Source organism: Dipodomys spectabilis, unplaced genomic scaffold (assembly GCF_019054845.1).
Source record: "Dipodomys spectabilis isolate Male_0828 unplaced genomic scaffold, ASM1905484v1 ptg000004l, whole genome shotgun sequence".
Lineage (NCBI taxonomy): Eukaryota > Metazoa > Chordata > Mammalia > Rodentia > Heteromyidae > Dipodomys > Dipodomys spectabilis.
This window is the reverse complement of record NW_024870681.1, coordinates 4500479-4520525: the sequence shown is the minus strand read 5'-3', so window position 1 is coordinate 4520525 and position 20047 is coordinate 4500479. Positions and strand designations below refer to the sequence as shown.

At 39.4% G+C, this 20047-nt stretch overlaps 1 protein-coding gene and 1 non-coding gene across 2 annotated transcripts in view; one reads left to right on the top strand and one right to left on the bottom strand.

Moving 5' to 3' along the window:
* The window catches only part of Myo1d (myosin ID), a 295270-nt gene that overhangs the window by 206910 nt on the left and 68313 nt on the right, over positions 1 to 20047 (top strand). The window contains exon 21 of the mRNA XM_042693144.1: positions 9616 to 9770. Within this exon, the coding sequence (XP_042549078.1) occupies positions 9616 to 9770 (155 nt within the window). The remainder of the gene's footprint in view (positions 1 to 9615; positions 9771 to 20047) is intronic.
* Positions 7393 to 7501, bottom strand: LOC122120547. The gene has a single exon (XR_006149722.1). It is a non-coding gene; the product is annotated as a U6 spliceosomal RNA (small nuclear RNA).

The following is a 20047-nucleotide window of genomic DNA, read 5'->3' as shown; positions in this document are numbered from 1 at the left end:
AAAAAAACCAGTACAAGTAGATTCCAAGTTTCTGTATGGAAAACAGAATGAACAGAATATTTTCCTTTGAAAAGTGGCCAAATCAATTTGTTAATTAAGATCAAAAGAGCCCAAATATAACTCTGAAGTCAAGCCAAAGAACTGAAGAAGAGGGCTGGGAATATGGCTTAGTAGTAGAGTGCTTGCCTAGCATGCATGAAGCCCCAGGTTCGATTCCTCACTACCACATAAACAGAAATAAACACACAGTGCCCAAAATGGCACTGTGGCTCAATTGGTAGAGTGCTAACCTTGAGCAAAAGCAAGGGGGAGGAGGAAGAAGAGGAAGAGGAGGAGGAGGAACTGAAATAGACACTAGAAAATCTAAAACGGTAGTGTATATATCAAAACACACATAAGTTACCTGGAGAAATTAAATGACACTGCAATATCATGAAAGCCCATTGTGGTTCAGACATAGCTCTAGTCAGGAAAAAACCCCCAACTTACTGAAGGGCCTTAGACATGCAGCCAAAAGAGAGATGAGATCTTCTGACTAGAAAACAGAGTAAAACTGGACCAATGATGCCCCAAAGTGGGAAGGAAACACACAGCATTGTGAAAGAGACAGCTCTCATTCTGGGCCATCCTTGATGGCTTTAACGAAGCTGTTAATCACTTGAGGGATTAACTTAAAGCAACAAGAGCACATGGCCTATTCTATTATTAGAATCTTGTGTCAAACTGTCAAAAGCTTTTTCCTGTGGTTCACACTCTCCAGAAATCCATGGCTTCTTGAAACTGATTTTGAGGATTGAGGATTTGCAGCTGTCATTTTCTAGGCCCTGTTTTCATTGAAAGTGTGCCTATGGATACACAAAGACAGAAATGTAAAGGGGTGTTGGGGAACGTGAGGCAATAAAAGACAAGCAATGAGACATGCAGTTTCAATGGACTCTGTCAATCTATCATCCTAGCCCTGACCTTCTGTGATAGTGTACCTAAACACATAGTTTTGCAGCAATAGATAGGAACTAAGGATATGAATCAAGTAGTCTTGTTCTTTAAGTAGCATAAGAATTACCTAAGTACCTACTTAGGCTTTGAAGGTTTGCCTATGACAATATAATCTGTGCCTGGTGGTATGCTGAAAAGTGGTTTTTGTTTTTTTGTTGTTGTTGTTGTTTTTCACTTTTCTGTAAGCTTCCTTTTTGATCTATAACATTAAATTTATGGGTTTGCCTTGTGTTTTCCTTGATAACACTCTTGCCCAGGGCTTGTTTTTTTTGTTGGGTTTTTTTCTAAGAACTAGATCTTTAATTTATCAATGTATTTTTGTCTTTTTCATTTTATTAACTTCTTTCCTGCTTGATGTGTTGGGAGCTGCAGATGTAGCTGAATGGCAGGTAGAGTGCTTGCATAGTATGTGCAAGGTCTTAAGTTCAATCCTCAGAACTATCAAAATTAAACAAACCCAAGTGGGTGGATTTCTTTTTCAGGCCATATATATTTTCTGGATTTAGCTTTGGCTGTATCTTATGAGTATTGATCTATAAAATCTCTTATTAATATCTTCAATATCTATATTTGCTTGAGGAAGCAGGAGTTGCTTACAGAAGCAAGTTAGTTTTGTTTTCTTCTTTGTGCTGGTCCTGGGGCTTGAAGTCAGGGTCTGAACACAGTCCCTGTGATTTTTTTTGCTCAAAGATAATACTCTACCACTTGAGCCACAACTCCATTTCTGGCCTTTTTCGATAATTTATTGGAGATAAGAGTCTCACCAACTTTCCTGCGTAGACTGGCTTGGAACTTTGATCCTCAGATCTCAGCCTCCTGAGTAGGTAGGATTACAGGTATAAGCTACCAGAACCAGGCCTCATTTTTATTTTAATTGTCAATGATAAAGTTGTTTTCTTGTTAACCCTTTGTTGTAGATTTAAACTTTTACTGCATTATGGTTGTAGAATATAAGTGATGTATTACTTACTTGTAATTGGCAGGAAAGTGTTCCTTCCTACATAAATGTCTCAGAGACCATAGTAAATGTGAGCAGAATTCCATAACTCACACAACTATTGGTTATTCAAACTCACTGCTCTCATACCTTTTTATCCACTTGGACAACCAAAGTTCACTAAATAGTAAGCACAAAATGATCCAGTCTGTTTCTTGTTTTCTCACCATTTTTGCCTTATATATTAATATTATGGCATTTAATAAAGACTAGTGGCTTATAAAGTTATATTTTTGATAGTATAAAACATGAAAGCATTATGTCTTTTGACTTAGATTTTACTTTTTTTGTCAGTTGTGGGGCTTGAACTCAGGGCCTGGGTACTGCCCAGAGCTATTTTATTCAAGACTAGCCCTCTACCACTTTGAGCTCCAACTCCACTTCCATTTCTCTAGTGGGTAATTGGAGATAAGAGTCTCACAGACTTTCTTACCAGGGCTGGCTTCAAAACTATGATCCTCAGATCTCAGCCTCCTGAGTAGCTAGGATTACAAGTGTGAGCCACTAGGGCCTGACTGGATTTTACATTTTTTGTTACTATTCCCATCCCTCTTTTGAATGGCTGGTTGGTTTGCTTGCTTGATTATTTGTTTGTGACAAGGGTTCCATATGGTGCCCAGATTGGGTCTCAAACTCCAGGGCTTGAGGAATCTTCCTACCTCAGCTTCCCAACTTATCCAACCATCTTTTATTTTTTTATCTTTCATACCTTTTTGTTTTGACTACATATTTTACAGAGAAGAATGGAATTTTTTTGTTAAATTCATCTGTGTCTTCCTTCTATTTACATCTCAAAGAAACAGTATTTTTCTTAAATTTAATCATGTTTTTTAAATTTTATTTTTAATGTTATTTTTCATAGTCCCACATTGCTTCCTTAATTTTTCTAGGTATTAAATCAATTAACTTTTATTTATTTTCCTTTTACTATAGAGGGTTATATATTCTTAATTTAATATTGGTTCCGTTAGGCATTTAAATTGATATTTCTTTATCAGCGCCTACAATAAAATGAATTTACTTATCTCTTTCTGTAAATGATGACAAAATTAATGTTTCCTTTATCTCCCCTTCCTCATTCTTCCTTACAATTTCAGATAGAAGAAACATTTTTTTAAGGAAGCAAGTAAGGCTGGATGTGGTGGTCCTTAGCTATAATCTCAGCCATTCAGGAGACTAAGGAGGATTGAGGGTTGCAGATCAGTCTGGGCTACATTGCTAGACCCTGTCTCAAAAAGTAAAAAAGTAAACGAATTTTATTTTCCTATGTAAATAACTTCTTGTGCTAGATGTTTAAATATTTTTTTCCTGTCATTCTAGAAATTTGGGGGTTTCTTCTAGATGCAATTGAGGGCCTTTTATCTTAAAAGTCAAATCTTTCTGACATCAAGCAATCTAATTTCTTTAATTTTCTGTAGTATCTTATTCTATTACTACTTTCAGAGATATATTCAGTTTATCACAATTATATCTTTCAGAACCACTTCTTTTTTCTAATAGTGGCCTGTTATGTGCTCATTTCATAAATGTGAATGCAATTTAGAGATTTTTCTCTAGTGCACTCTGCTCCCTCACATGTACCCCCACATAATCTGCTACAAAGGTGGACACTATCACTCCTCAGACTTGTCCACTTGTATGGGATTTCAGTCCTCCTTTTTGAGAGAGTTGGGAGAACCAAGATGGGTTATAGTCAGAGACTATATACCCTGATGAACAAATCTTCAAAGGCAAAGAAAGAGGTTCTGATGGATCCTCACATAGCCCCCACTCCATAGACTGAAAAACAAGGAGGTGATTACTAGCAGTGGGTAGTTTTCTTTGTTCAGCAGAACTGTGTGTTGGAGCTGCCCAGAGATGTTGAGCGGCATCCCTTCCCATTCAGTATTTCCAAGTTTCTAACCCCTAACTTGTAAAGCTTGCTGTCCGTTATCTTCACTTAGAATGTAAACTCTTTGTAGGTCCAGGGGGGCGGGGGAGGATTTTGCTCTTTTTATCCTTTTTAGAACCTGAGCTACTACCATCTGACTCACACCACAATCCTGTGGGTAGTGAAGGCACCTGCTATTATCCTTCCTTAACAGAAGACAAGACAGAAGTGCCAGGATATTATACTTGACCTCATGTGGACTGAACTGGGCATCAAACCTAGGTTGCCTTTAACCCACCACTCTCCCTACTCACCATCTGCTCCAGAACAAAAGGAGCCTTCCCTGGCTCTGTGTGTCCTGCCTCAGGACAAAGGCGACCTTCCATTTTTGTGTAGAAGAGCAAATTTGGTATTGCTCTTTCTGGATTTGACATGTCCAGAGACCTGGGTTTACACATTAATTAAATCCTATCCACCACAGGTAAAGACTCACTGACAGGAATAGAGAAAGGAAGGAGGAGGAGCCCGCACCCTGGGGCTAGGTAGTGGCTGAGGAAGGGCTGTCTCGACAGTAATCCTCTGGTTTCAGGTTCATACCACCTCTCATACCACCTCCACTCCTCTCCCAGGCCCCAAGCTAACACTCCTGGGAGGCACTGGCAGTTACTGCTAGTATAATTCTCATTTTATTAGGCTTTAATCAAGCTTTCCCATGAAGTGCTGCATAAATTCAATTTTGGATTTCACAAATAAAGTAATCAAGTGAGAATGAAGCAGCTTAGGCATAAAATGTTTTTTAAAATGAAAATGATATTTTTAATTTAATCATAAAAATCATCTGGATGCAATACATCTAAGTGGCAGAAAAATTGCTATATTGTCTTACCAATGGCCTCAGAAAGCCCATGATCTACAGTGTTGATTTCCAATTTTTTAAAATTTATTCCATTCTCTCCATTAAGCACTGACCTTGACATTCATTAAAAGCAACCTAAGAACTCACTTCATATGGAAATCTATTCATATGAGTACTTATGTATGCAGCTTATATTCATTTACACATGATATTTGAAATCGAAAAAGGCAGTATGATAGGACAGGACTATAACTCAGTAGTAGCATGCTTACCTAGCTTGCATGAGGTCCTAACTTCAGTCCCCTATACCAAAGGTACACATGTATACAGAGAGAGAGAGAGTCTGGAGTAATAGAACATAGGTTAGTCCACAGCCTGATTTCTAGTTTCAAGGTAATTTGCCAATTAGCTAACCTTGAGCTGCAGTGTCTTTACCTGCAAAATGTGTGGCCTTCCAGTTATATAACAGTTTAAGTGTTCTTCTGTGGTTTGATGTTTTCTCTGCCACAAATCCAGCTGGATATGGATCCTTAAGAGCAAGATTTATATCTTGAATATCTTTGCTAGGTCCAGCCCCAACCCAGGTGCTGCACTGTGCCATTACCCAGTAGATACTTTGTCTGCATGTATTGCCTACCCTTCTGATGGCACCAGTAACAGGAGGTGGCGCTTTGGTATTTAATGTAACAGAACATGAAACTAAGATAAAACTCTCCAGCTTTTGTCTTCTGAGCCAAAGTATAATGTCTTGGGGCCAAAACAACTAGAGAACCATATCTTTTAAGGCTGGGGAGTTGGCTTAGTGGTAGAGTGCTTGCCTAGCATGCATGAAATCCTGGGTTTTCCTTGGTACTACATACATAGAAAAAGCCAGAAGTGGCACTGCAGCTCAGGTGGTAGAGTGCTAGCCTTGAACAAAAAAGCTCAGGAACAGTGCCTAGGCCCTGAGTTCAAGTCCCATGACTGGAAAAAAAAAGGAGAACAATATCTTTTAAATTTATATATATAAAGCCGGAAGTGGCGCTGTGGCTCAAGTGGCAGAGCGCTCGCCTTGAGCTGAAGAGCTGAGGGACAGCGCCCAGGCCCAGAGTTCAGCCCCCACGATTGGGCCCCCCCCCCAAAAAATAATAATTAATATTTTAAATTTATATATAATAAATACAATTGACTTTGTGAATGATGGTAGTATGCAAGTCTATGAGTCTTAACACATTGATTTGTAATAACCAGTGGTCACCAACAGGATACAAAGTAGCTCCAACATCTTAGAAGGCTTTCAGAGAAATTAAATCATAAGTATGTCACCTTCTAGGCTGGTCTGCTTTTACTCAACATAATGCCTTTGAGATTTATACATGTTGCATACTGATAATTTGTATTATTAAGTTCCTTTCTATTGCTGAATACCATTATCTTTCTAGATGTATCAGTTTATCCATTCACCTACTGATGACATTCAGATTGCTTCCATTTGGGAGCAGTTATAAATTAAGATTTGCTATATATATCCATGTATAACTTTTATGTCAGTATGCTTTGGGTTATTGGGGCAGGGGTTGGTTGGTTGGTTGGTTGAGACAGTCTCTCTGTCCTGAACTTGCTGTGTAGTCCAACTTGACCTTGAACTCAAGATACTCCTGCCAGAAATTGATGGAAAAATTATGTTAAATGAAATAAGTCAGGTTCAGAGAGACAAATGGCACAGGTTTTATCTCATATGTGGAAGTTAGAGCTAACTTATAAACATATATGAAAACACACACACATACACACACACACACACACAAAGATACTTGTGCTTCAGTATCCCAAGTGCTGGGATTTCAGGTGTGTACCACTGTGTCCAGTTTTGAGCTTAAGTTTCTATTTCCCTAAGATAAATACCTAATGGAGAAATTGCTAGGTCAAATGGTAATCCTGCAGTTAACTTTGTGAGTTAAATACCATACCATTTTCACAGTATCTGTGCCATTTTCCATTCCCACCCTTAATATTTGAGTTCCATTTGTTCAACATCATTGCCTCATTATTGTGATTATTGTGGGGGTGGTCTTACTTGTTCTGTTTTGTTTTTAGCCATTCTGATGGGTTTATGGTAGCATCTTACTATAGCTTTAATTTTCATTTGCATTTCTTTTCACATGCTCATTTGCCACTTATAGTCCTTCTTTGGTGAAGTAAGGTTAAATATTTATGTTTTCTTCTACAGGTTTTATAGCTTTACATTTCATATTTAGATCTATGGTCTGTTTTGAAATACATGTTTGTTTTGTTTTTTTGAGGTATTATTATTAATAATGGAAACAAAACATCTAAAACTAGAGCGTCTATACGAACCACTTGTTCTGTGTATGTGTATATGTGTATTGGTGGTGTATGTGTGTGTTGGTAATGGGGCTTGAACTCAGGGCCTGGGCACTGTCCTTGAGCTCTTTCCCTTAAGGCTAGCACTCTACCACTTTGAGCCACAGCTCCACTTCCAGGTTTTCTGGTGGTTAACTGGAGATAGTTTCAAAGACTTTCTTGCCTGAGTTGGCTTTGAACCACGATCCTCAGATCTCAGCCTCCTGAGTAGCTAGGATTACAGGCATGAGCCACCAGTGCTCAACCAGAACCACTTGTTCTTGTTGATCTTCTCTCTCTAATTTGACTCTGGTCTCCCATTGGTCCTTCTGAAAAATAGAACACTTCACAAATTTTCATGTCATCCTTACATAGGGGACATGCCAATCCTCTCTATATTGTTCCAATTTTAGTATATGTGATGCCACAAAGTAAGTACTTTTTATTTGTATTATATTTTAGTTTTGGAAGTGCTGGGGTTTGAACTCAGGGCCTTTCTCTTGCTAGCACTCTATCACTTGAGCCATGCATCCAGCCCAGTTTTTTGCTGGTTATTTCGAAGATGGAGTCTAGTGAACATTTCTGTCTGTACAAACCATGACCCTCTAGCTACTGAGTAGCTAAGATTGCAAGCATGAGCAACTTGTACCCAATAGTTTTTTGGTCAGTCATGGGGCTTGAACCCAGTGCCTGGGCACTGTCCCTGAGCAATTTTGCTCAAGGCCAGCACTCTGCCACTTAGAGCCATAGTTCCACTTATGGTTTTTGAGTGAATAATTGGAGATTAGAGTGTCACAGGGACTTTTTTTCCCAGGCTGGCTTCGAACCACAGTCCTCGGATCTCAGCTTCCTGAGTAGCTAGGATTACAGGTGTGAGCCATTGGCACCTGGCTAAATTGATTTTTTTTTTTTGGGTCCGGTTGTGGGGCCTGAACTGTGGGCCTGGGTGCTGTCCCCCAGCTCTTCAGCTCAAGGTTAGCACTCTACCACTTGAGCCACAGCGCCACTTCCGGCTTTTTTCTTTTTGCTTATGTGGTGCTGGGGAATCGAACCTAGGGCCTCAGGCATGCAAGGCAAGCGCTCTACCACTGAGCCACCTTCCCAGCCCCTAAATTGATTTTTTAATGGGTGTGACTTATACTTTTTTTTTCTGTTGGAATGTGGATGTCTAACTTCTCAAGTTGTCCAAATTATCATTTCTCCACTAAATTCTTGTTGTGCATTTTTAGGAAAGCCATTGATCACATTTGTGTTGATCTATTTTTAATCTATGATTTTATTCCTTTACCAATTACTGATTGTGAAACATTATGTAAAGGTAAAGGAATGAGAATAGCCACAGCAACTGAAAAAGAAAAGTAAGATTTGAAGAAAAGAGTAAGAAAAACATCAGTATCTTAAGACTAACCTAAACCTGTAGTTATCAAAAAAAACGTAATTAGTTGAGAGTATTTTAAAATTTTGTGGAAAATTACCACCTTAACATTGACTTTCCCAACTTGTAAACTTATTTTCTCTTCCTTTTTAGGGATTTTCCCCCCTTTCAGCAGCATTTTTTTTATTTGTTTTTGTCAGTCATGGGGCTTAAACTCTGGTCCTGAAAACTGTCCCTCAGCTCTTCAGCTCAAGGCTAGTGCTCTACCACTTGAGCCACAGTGCCACGTTCAATTTTCTGAGTAGTTTAATTGGAGATAAAAGTCTCACAGACTTTCCTGCCTGGGCTGGCTTTGAACTGCAATCCTCAGATCTCAGCCTCCTAAGTAGCTGGGATTACAGGCGTGAGCCACCAGCACCTGGCCCTTTCATCAGCATTTAGGTCCTACACATATTCTGTTATGTTTATATCTAAGTATTTTACAGGTGGTTTTACTTTAAAATTTCTATTTCCAGTTGTTCTTTGAGCGTACATAGAAATATGTTTTATATTGACATTGTATTCTTTGACTTTACTAAGCTTTATTATTTGTTCTGGGAACTATTTTTTGATTCCTTAGGAATCTTTAAATGTTTGGTACAGTTCAGTTATGAAATCATCTGGGCCTGGAGTTTTCTTTTTTGAAAGGTTTTTATCTACAAATTTAGCCTCCTCATCAGATATAGAACTAGTCAGTCTGTTTCTTTTAGATGGGTTTTGGTACTTTGTGGCTTTTGATTTCACTTAAGTTGTTTAATAAGTTGATGTATATGGAGTTTAAAATAATCCCTTTGCATCTACTTAAGTGTCTATGTGCTCTCTGGTAATAGAAATCTTCTATTCATGACATTGATAATAAAGTCTTCAGTGCATGTTCCTCTTTTAGGCCAAGGGCTTATCAATTTTATTCATCTTCTCAAAGGATCATCTTTTTGTTTTATTGATTTTCTATATTGTTTATGTTCCTAGTCGTGTTCATTTCTGCTCCTATCTTTATTATTTCCTTTTATCTGCTTGTTCCATGAAACTTGATAAACATTAAGGTCACCATTAGTGAGCCAAAATCATTACAAAATGTATTTTTTAATTCATCCTTTTGAGAACTATTCTAACAAGTTTTCATGTTTGTCTCTTTGCAGTTGACTGGTCTGAGTGTTTCCAATGGAAAGGACCAACTTGTAGTGTTCCATACAAAAGACAACAAAGATCTTATTGTCTGCCTTTTCAGCAAACAGCCTACACATGAGAGTCGAATTGGAGAACTTGTTGGAGTCCTGGTGAATCATTTTAAGAGGTAAAGTTTTAAATATACAAAAATTTTTTGAATAGTTGTAGAAAAGGGTTACAATTCCATAAGTCAGGTTATGAGTATAGTGCTTCTTGGTCAGTGTCACCCCTTCCTTCATTCTCCTTCTTCTCTCTTTCCCATTCTCAAGTTACATAGTTCATTTTTTACATAATGTACATTGAATATAATGACTACATTGCTCACCCCTCCCTCCAATTCCTGTGCCCCCATTGCCCATCCCCTAAAACACATTTCCACTTCCTGGGATTCATTTTGATAAGCAGTTGTTCAGAGGAGTTACACATTTGGATTCCTCCAAGTATACCCTCCTTTAGTCAGTTTGTTTGTGTATAAATGCTTTGGGCCCTATATAGGCTACCATGAATAGTTGTATTTTAGATTTAGCTTCCACATCTGAGAGAAAATATGTACCTTTTATCTCACTGAGCCTAGCTACTTCATTTAACATGATTTGTTCTAGGTCCATCCATTTTGCTACAAATGACATATTATTATTCTAATGGGCAAGTAAAATTCCATGATGTACATTACTACATTTGTATCATTCTTGATCCACTCATTGATTGTAGGGCATTTGGCTGTTTCCATAACTTGCCTATCATGAATAGTGCTGCAGTGAACATGGATATGCAAGTATCTTTATTCTGACTTATAATGCTCTGGGTAGATGCCCAAGAGTGGTATTACTAGGTCATATAAATACATGAAATTTTAAATCATACTACTAAACTTGTGTTATGCCAACTTGTCCTCCAAAGGACATATTAAATCATTTTCTCACAGAAGGTACAATTAGCATCCAGCCCCGGTTTCAAGATTAGGAATGATTTCTACTTTTCCAGCCTCTAGCTGAACCAGCAACAGATTTCCCTAATGGCTATTTCTTTACTGCCAATCCAAATGTAATTAAATCCAAACAATAGAAAACATTACTTTATATTCTTCTTGTCACAGCTTCTCATTTACCTCAAACATAATCATTATGTCTACTATGACTATAAACAAATTAGAAGGCAAATTTAAGATAACATGTAGGTCTATGAAAAGTAAAGAAATTCCCAAGGCAAGAAGTTTTTGCTGCAGAAACTTGGAAGTCGTGATGGAAAATGGCATATTCTGAGAATGTCACAGAAAGCCTAGAAAATGTGTGGGGTGAATGTGTGGGGTGTGATGACCAGTCACAGATATACAAATGGAATTTTGAGGATGGTGGAAACCAATGAATGAATCACTTTAAGCAGAAAAGTGGTTTGTCTGGCTATTTTAGAGATGCAGTTATCCTTCCCATAAGAGATCATGGAGTCTTAGGATAAGTGTGTCCCCAGTGTTAAATATTGTTGTTTTTTATTTTGATTTATTAAATTTATTACGTGTTATATGCTAGTCGTGGGGTTTGTACACAGGGCACGGCCATTGTCCTTGAGCTTCTTTTGGTCAAGGCTAGTACTCTAATACTTGAGCCCCAGCACCGCTTCTGGCTTTTTCTGTATATGTGGTACTGAGGGATCGAACACAGGGTTTCATGCATGCTAGGCAAGCACTCTACCACTAAGCCACCTTCCCAGCCCATTAAATATTGTTCTTATTGTAGCATATAGTCTTTGCCATCCCCACTCCGTTTTGATGGTGGGACAGGACCACTCCTCAAAACCAGTGACTGAGAAAGAACACAAGTAGTGACAGCAGCTCCTTTTCTTCCTGAAAGAAATGTATGCTAAAGCTGGGTGCTGATGGCTCACGCCTGTAATCCTAGCTACTCAGGAGGCTGAGATCTGAGGATCGCGGTTCAAAGCCAGCCCGGGCAGGAAAGTCCGTGAAACTCTTATCTCCAATAAACACCCAGAAAACCGGAAGTGGTGCTGTGGCTTAAGTGATAGAGCGCTTGCCTTGAGCTGAAGAGCTGAGGGATAACACCCAGGCCCAGAGTTCAAGCCCCATGACCGACAAAAAAAAAAATGTATGCTAGTACTAATAATAAAAGCAAAGTTGCAGCTGCCAACCAAAGTTTGTTGAGCAAAATGCTTACATAGCTACCGCCCAGAGGACCTGTGGCTAAGGAAATTTCTTCTTGGTACTGCTGACCCAAGTGAAGATGAAATATAGGCAAGCTAAGGGAAGAGGACCTCTGCCCTGAGCAGAGGACCAGGCAGTTTTGAGAAAGGATGATGTCAGGCTACAATCCAGACTGAACATATAGGACAACTCTAGCTGGATAACCTCATCTCTTCATAAAGTAGCTTTTCCCACAAGAGCAATGAAATTACAGAGAGAGAGAGAAGAAGGGGAAAGAGAGGGAGGGAAGGAGGGAGGGAGAGGAGGAGAGAGGAGGAAAGGGGAGGAGGGGAGGGGAAGGGGAAAGGGGAAAAGAAAGGAAAAACAGTATCCAGGTACTGGTGGTTCATGCCTGTAATCCTAGCTATTCAAGAGGCTAAGATCTGAGAATCACAGTTCAAAACCAATGGGTCAGGAAAGCCCATGAGACTTGTCTCTCCAATTAACCACTAAAAAGCCTGAAGTGGAGCTGTGGCTCAAAGTGATAGAGCACTAGACTTGAGCAAAAAACTCAGGGACAGAGCCCAGGCTTGAGTTCAAGCTTCACAACTGAAAAGAAAATAGCAAGAGAACTGTAAGTAGACTCTTCCAAAATAAGAAGTAAAGAAATAAGCAAAGGTAGATAAAGAAATATAGGGGAATAGATTTTATGTTTAAAAAAAAATAGGCTTGGGGCTGGGAAGTTGGCTCAGTGGTAGAGCGCTTGCCTTGCATGCCTGAGGCCCTGGGTTCGATTCCTCAGCACCACATAAGCAAAAAGAAAAAACCCAGAAGTGGCGCTGTGGCTCAAGTGGTAGAGCGCTAGCCTTGAGCTGAAGAGCTGAGGGACAGCGCCCAGGCCCAGGCCCAGAGTTTAGGCCCCACGATCGGACACAAAAAAAAAAAGAAAGAAAGAAATAAAAAAAAATAGGCTAGACATAGAAGCACACATCTTTAATCTCAGCACATGGGAGGATAAAACATCAGCATTTGAGTTCAAGGCCATCCTGGGCTACATAGAAAAACCCTGTCTCAAAAAAAGGGGAGAGGGGAAATAAAGTGAGCCATGCAATTATTCTATATCCTGCCTTTCAGGCCGTTATATACTTAGGGGACTCCAGAGGAACATGGTGGATTCCCTGAGCCAAGGTAGTTATGAAGAGTGTGGGGAGAGCCTAAGTCTGTAGATCAGAGTACCAGAGAGGAGAGAAAACTCTAGAGATCTGTGTAGAACCTCACCCCTCCAGCATTCCACAAAGTATCAATTAGTACATGAGGAAGGGAAAACTACACATGCCTAGGGAAGAAGGATCCAGCTAAGAGGACCAGAGGGAACAATTTCCAGCTCTTACACAACAGTATTAGCCTGGGCTCTAATTCACAGGGCATCTGGGTGAAGGACTCAAAAGCATTTTCACTCAGCTGGAGGAAAACTTCACCATAAAATAAATTCTATAGTAAATGCTATCTAATAAATCTTAAAAGCAAGACTCAAAGGATAGCATGGCTTTCAAGTAATTTATGTCCTGAGCAATGCTCATGAATATAAAAATAAAAAGATGTCCAGACCTAACAAGATAGAATTTATAATGCCTGACATCCTGTCAAAGATATACAGTTAGGCAAGAATACACAATCTATTATGAGGGAGAAAAATCATAGAAAACCAACCCACAACTGACAAAGATGTTAGAATTAGCAGACACAGACATTAAAAGCTATTGTGAATAAATTTCAAATGTTTATAAGTGAACTAGAGACATGGAAGATATTTTCCTTAAAAAAAATCCATTTCAAACTTCTAGATTAAAAAAATGCATCAATGTTTGAAATAATTTCATGATTTAAAGCAAAAAAGCCTATTGCTTTTCATGTTACCAAGTAAATTTCTCCTTATCACTACTGTTTCTTTCATGAACTACAACTAGGCCTTCCTGGTGATTCCTTCCATGTAAATCAACTATGTATAAATTAGTATCTTTCTCTTAACTTCCTGCAGACTTTACTCAACCTGCATCTATTTTTCTGCCTCCCAAAACACCCACCCATATGTTTAGTGTATTCTTAAACATCTGAAAACAGCTTTGTTTTTCCTCCCTGGTACCAGCATGAAAGTAGTTTTTAATAGATGACTCTCAGGGCCTCACACATGCTAAGCACATGTTCCGTACATGTTCTACCACTGAGTTATACCCCCATCCCTGAAGATTGCCTTTATATTCCGAATGGGTATATGTGTATACACACATATATATGCACATGTGTGTGCTTGCTTAAATGTTCATACATGTATATTCACATGTATGAATATTAATGTATATATACATATTAGTAGAAATATATACACACAAGTATATGTGAAGAAAATAATTGTATGTTACTTTTTTTGTTTTTGTTTTTTTTGTCGATCATGGGGCTTGAACTCTGGGCATGGGTGCTGTCCTACAGCTCTTCAGCTCAAGGCTAGCACTCTACCACTTGAGCCACAGCGCCACTTTGGGCTTTCTGAATGGTTTATTGGAGATAAGAGTCTCATGGGCTTTCCATGCCCATGCTGGCTTTGAACTGGGATCCTCACATCTCAGATTCCTTAGTAGCTAGGGTTACAGGCATGAGCCACCAGCATGTGGCATATATATATATATATATATATATATATATATATATATATATATATATATGTTAATAGATGGAAAGAATGATCTATTTTGTACATATATGGAAAGAGCTATCTAAATTATAGATCACCTGTATTCCACATCTCTCATTGCAATTTTTGTATAAATGACAATATGCTACGTACACCACTTTATATCTTTTTCCCCTACTTAACAATATATAAAGGAAGGCAGAAAAGTCTGTGAGATTCTTCAATTAATCACCAAAAAGCCATAAGTAGAGCTGTGGCTCAAATGGTAGAGCACTACCTTTGAGCACAAACACTCAGGGACAGCACCAGGCCCCTGAGTTCAAGCTCCAGGACCAACACACACACACACACACACGAATAAAAAAAACAAACTTTGGGGTTGGGAAGGTGGCTCAGTGGTAGAGCACTTGCCTTGCATGCATGAGGCCCTGGGTGGTTCGATTCCTCAGCACCACATAAGCAAAAAGAAGCTGGAAGTGGTGCTGTGGCTCAAGTGGTAGAGTGCTAGCCTTGAGCTGAAGAGCTGAGGGACAGCGCCCAGGCCCAGAGTCCAGGCCCCACGACCGGACCAAAAAAAAAAAAACAACTTTATAAGTGCATGGTCTGTTTTGTACACTAATCATACAATTGTGTCAAATAAAATCTCTTGGAATATCACAGCTCTGTATGGCTTCCTATCCATCACTTCCCATGTTGTGGAGACTGTAGTAGCCAGGCTGTTCTGCTTACAGAGGTTACAAGGATAGCAAACTTGATTCTTGGATTTTATTTCACTTTCAGCAGAGCTACCTGCTATAGTGAACTTTTTGGCCATCAGTAAACAGATAGTCTCACATTAGCTACAATAACCATGGAGTTATCGGCAACTTCGCAATATTAAACTCTCAAAGGACCCATCTGCCCTCAGCAGCTGTCCAAGCATCTGCCTGTTTGGATTCTAAAAACTTCAGTATAACCTCAATCTCAGGCATTGAGATTTTCTTGTTTTTCCTGTTCTATATCTGTGAGTGGAAGCCAATAAGTCAATGCCTCCTGCGTCTTGTTTCTCATAAGTTGTATATTAATATCTGCTTAACAAAAGGAACATTGTTACTGAATTTGAACATTTGACCCTCTTCAGTGTAGCTTGTTTAAGTTCCCTTGTCTCTCTCTCTTAAAGCCATGGGCAGACTCATATCAATTGTAGGCCGTTGGTGGATGTCTACACTTAGTTATTGCTGCCTGAAAAGTACAGATGAAGGGCTAGGAGAGATAAGGTTCCAAGACAAGGGGTGAAGGAAGCAGAGGAGGGAGGCCACCTCCCAGATGTCTCAGCTTTTGACCAATGTAGCTGCCGTGCCTTCCCCCCTCTCATCTGTGTCTCCGCACTCCTCAGTACATGTTTTCATGGTCCTTGACTTGTGTTCCCAAATGCCTGGCTACTAGGCGTAATAATTTATTCTAACTAAAAATAAATAAATAGGGTTGAAAATAACCTACATTCCCAAGCATGGAGGGTTGATTGATTAAATTTTGTTGCATATCATTGGAGTACTTGGGGATTTTTTTCCTTTTTTCAGTGTTTTTTTTTTTGTTTTCAATGTTGTTTTGTATGGTTGGGGTTGGGGGGAGTGATGTTGTTTCTGTAGCCCAGGCTGACCTTAAACTTGCAATCCTCTTACCTCAGCTTTCTAAGGGCTATGATTACAGACATTCACTATAACATCCAGCCTGGGCTATTTAAAATTGTAATTATTGAAGACATCTAATTTTTAATGACAGAAAAGTCAATGGCCACAGTTCACCCTCTTCCATTTTCCAGTAGATATACATGAAAACATAGAGAGAAATGCAACCTCATGATGTTGAAACTAGAAATACTGTTCAATGGACCTATTGACAGGGATGTCTTAAGCTCTGTGCTCACGTCTCACCCCATCAGCTCTTCCCTGACCATCCTACAAAGATGGTCAATACCCCCCTCTTCTCCAGCCCCATGGCTCTCATCTCCGAGACCATACCTTTACTTGTGAATTTGCATGAATGCCAGCTGAAATATAAGCTTCATGTAAGCACAGACTATTTCTACTCTTCACAGACATTTTCTGGTGTTTTTAACAGTGCCTGGCACACAGAAAGTTCTTTATAAATACTGGCTGAATGTTGGCTGTTCAATGGATAATTGCTGGCTGATAAGGGCCTATTAGTAGTAGGATGCTTAGGACCCTTCACTAATATAGGCAACTTGCCTTCCAGAATATGAAATCTCACCTTCCTCCCATATGAAAGAAAGATAGAACCCTTGTATGGGGTCCTTCTATTAATGAACACCTCTTTTACTGATTCCAGAATTACAGCTTTAAGCAATATAATGCAAGTGAGGACAGAATGATTAGATATATCCAAGATAGTATGTCAGAAACTAAAAGGCTTGTAGGCTGGAAGAGTCATGGGCATGTTATATGCTGAGATTTGCAGCTTTTCATTCACTTTTTCTTTAACTAAAGAACTGAAAATCATTTCAGACTCTCCTTGTCAGTGGGCTAATGAAGAAGCAGGATGTTGGGATTCCTGCTCAGATCAGCAGTTTCTTAATAAGTAAAAGACTTTGAAACCACAATTGGAGGCTGTGCACATAAGCCAGCTCTCCAACTTAAAAGCTGAGAAAGGGTTTCTAACTGCACACAGGTGGGCTGACTGGAAAAAGGCACCCCAAAGTCTCCATATGCCTCTCTTCTGTGAGAACCTTAGGACTGAAAAGAATGTCTTCTTATTATAGGGCCTATAAAGAAAGATAATAACAGTAAGAAAGATGTAAATAGTAAGATTTAAAGGAAAAAGGAAAAGCCTATTTCTGTTTATTCATATAGTACTGAGGTTTGAATTCAGGGCCTTGCACTTGCTAGGCAAGCGCCCTACCACTTTGCTCTATCTCAGCCACGTTTACTTTAGTTGTTTTTCAAATAGAGTTTCACATCTATATCTGGGCCAGCCTAGACCAAGATCCTCTTATTTATACTTCACTTCTCTTTACCAACTTCACTCCCAGAGTCATTCCTCCCCTGTGGCTGGATGTCTGCTAATAGCACTTCCCAGCCTTGTCAGGAAGTAAAGGCCACAACTGTTGGGATGTTGTCCAAAAATGTAAGAGAAGAATTCCCACTAATCCAATAACTATAGCCAGAGCAATTAGATTGTCGAAGCATGGCTAACACATCTGCCCCACTCACAGTCGCCTTAGCTTCCCAGAACAGTTTCCTGTAAGGCCAAGGGATGAGCATTGTTTGGAAGAAGGTAAGGCAAAGCTATGTGGGAATACCTGGGGGTGAAATGTATAAAGCCAAAACTTCCCCCAAGAAGCATAAGTGATGCTAGCTAGGGGAAACAAATATGAAATTGTTTAAAATTGTGAACACATTGAAACTCTGTGTAAAAATCAATGGAAATAGAAATGGTTAAGTGTACTGTAGAATTTTCATACAATGAAATAGCATAGTGCCATGAAGGGAAAAAAACAATGATAATCTTTCTGTGTCAGAGATCTTTAAATTGCACATTGCCTCTACATTGACATCCTCTGAGATAATTATTCAAGAAGCAAATTCTAAGCCCCATTCCCAGGAATGGAAGCATTACCTCCTGGAATCTAGACCCTTTGTAAGCTAGCAAAGCAGTCCCTACACACACACAAGTTTGAGAATCATTGGCGTCATGAGCACGCCAGGTTTAGATATGGCAAATTTGCTGAACCCACTGGAACCAAAGTCAAAAAAGTAAAACTACTAAAGGTTTATTACCAAATAAAGTGCAGAATAGATGATCTCCTATTGCTCCAGTGAACAAAAGTTAGGGTGAGGGGAGGACTGGGAGCAGGAAGAAAAGGAGTAAAGGAGCAATAGAGATTAGAAATTAGATGAGAACTGGCAGAGGAGCTGCTCAGTTGCAGAACTGGTCACAACTTCATCCCATCCCAGGAGGGGTCATCAGTCATCCAGAGCAGTGGGTTGTAGTTGTGCTGGCACTGGGGCTTGAAGTTAACAGTCTCATGCTTTCATTTGGCTTTTTTGCTCAAGGCTGGTGCTCTATCATTTGAGCCACATCTCTACTTCTGACTTTTTTGCTAGTTAATTGGAGCTAGGAGTCTCACAGACTTTTCTGTTTGGGCTGGTTTTGAACTGTGATTCTCAGATGTCAGCCTCCTGAGAAGCTAGGATTGTAGTCATGAGCCACCAGCATCTGTCTTGTGAAGTAGTTTTTAATTACCCTGAGAAGTCTGCAGTGAGGCACACCTGTTCATTCCCAGATAAGAAAACCTGTCTGCAAATGGCAGCCTTTCACAAAACAAGTTTGACCTATATGGGCATATGCTTAGACCACTGTGCACAAAGGAAGATAGAGAGAAAGGTTTTCAGAGAGACTAAGCCAGGACCAAAATCAAACAGTGGTGAGATGTAACAGCTGCTGTCTACTGTGAACAGTGTACTGTCTCCTTTTCTCTCCCTCTGCCCTGTGTCCATCAGCGCTGAGAAGCTGCTGCCTAGAACAGAGCTTCCCTAGGGGATATGCAGAACACACAGACATCCTCCACTTTACCTGCTTTTAGGATGGAGGCTTTCAGGGGGAGGTTTGTGCAGATCAAAGCTACTCATTTGCTCTATGACGTATATCAATGCCTTTCATGTTGAAAGAGCAAATCCAGAAAGTACTAGAAAACTGATCTTTTCACCATCTCCCCAGGTATACAATGTACATTTAGAATAGTCATATTACTTTTTATAAAGACCAGAGAACTAAACTTTATAATATAGGTTAAAATGGAGCCACTTGAATTGTTCATAAATTCACAATACACTGGTTTGTGCTATTAGTTGGATTTTTTTCTAAATTGAATGTCAGATATAGCTCTCTAGTGAGATTTTTTTAGTTTTCTTTGTTTTAGTTATTTAACTTTTTTCTGGTTGTATTGAACTTGGGGCTTTGTGCTTGCTAGATCCGTGCTCTAACACTTGAGCAACATCCCTAGCTCTAAAAGCTTCCATAATGAGTTTATTTGGGGCCTATCAGCTATATTGAAATCGGATTTGGGGTAACCACATCATACTTAACCAAATCCATTTTCATGGCATCATTCATCCTGAGTTCATGAAGTATCTCCTACATTTCATGCCTTGGGTATAGGCAGAAAATAAAGATGGATTACTCAGACCTTGCTCTTTGGACAGCTCTTAGTCCCATGAGAAAGACTATATGGAGGTCACCAGATGGGAAATGAGGCAAGACTTCCATGGGAGAAGGAAGCAGAAGATGCAAAAGGTTGGTAGAGAGGAGTATTGTGGTAGTGTGGAGAACTGGGTAATCACTGGGAGCCAGACAGACTGTAGCAAACAATGAGACTGAAATGAGTAAGAGATTGTATAACCTCATGTTGGCACATTTGAACTTTATGTAAGTAATAGGAAGAAAATACATATAAAGCATAAAACTACTCGATGAGGCAAAGCCTAACAACATAGATATCAATCTTCCCAAACATACTTGAGAATGCCAAACATCTGTTCACTTAAAGGAAGTGGGGTTCGCTTGTCATGTGTACACATCAGGA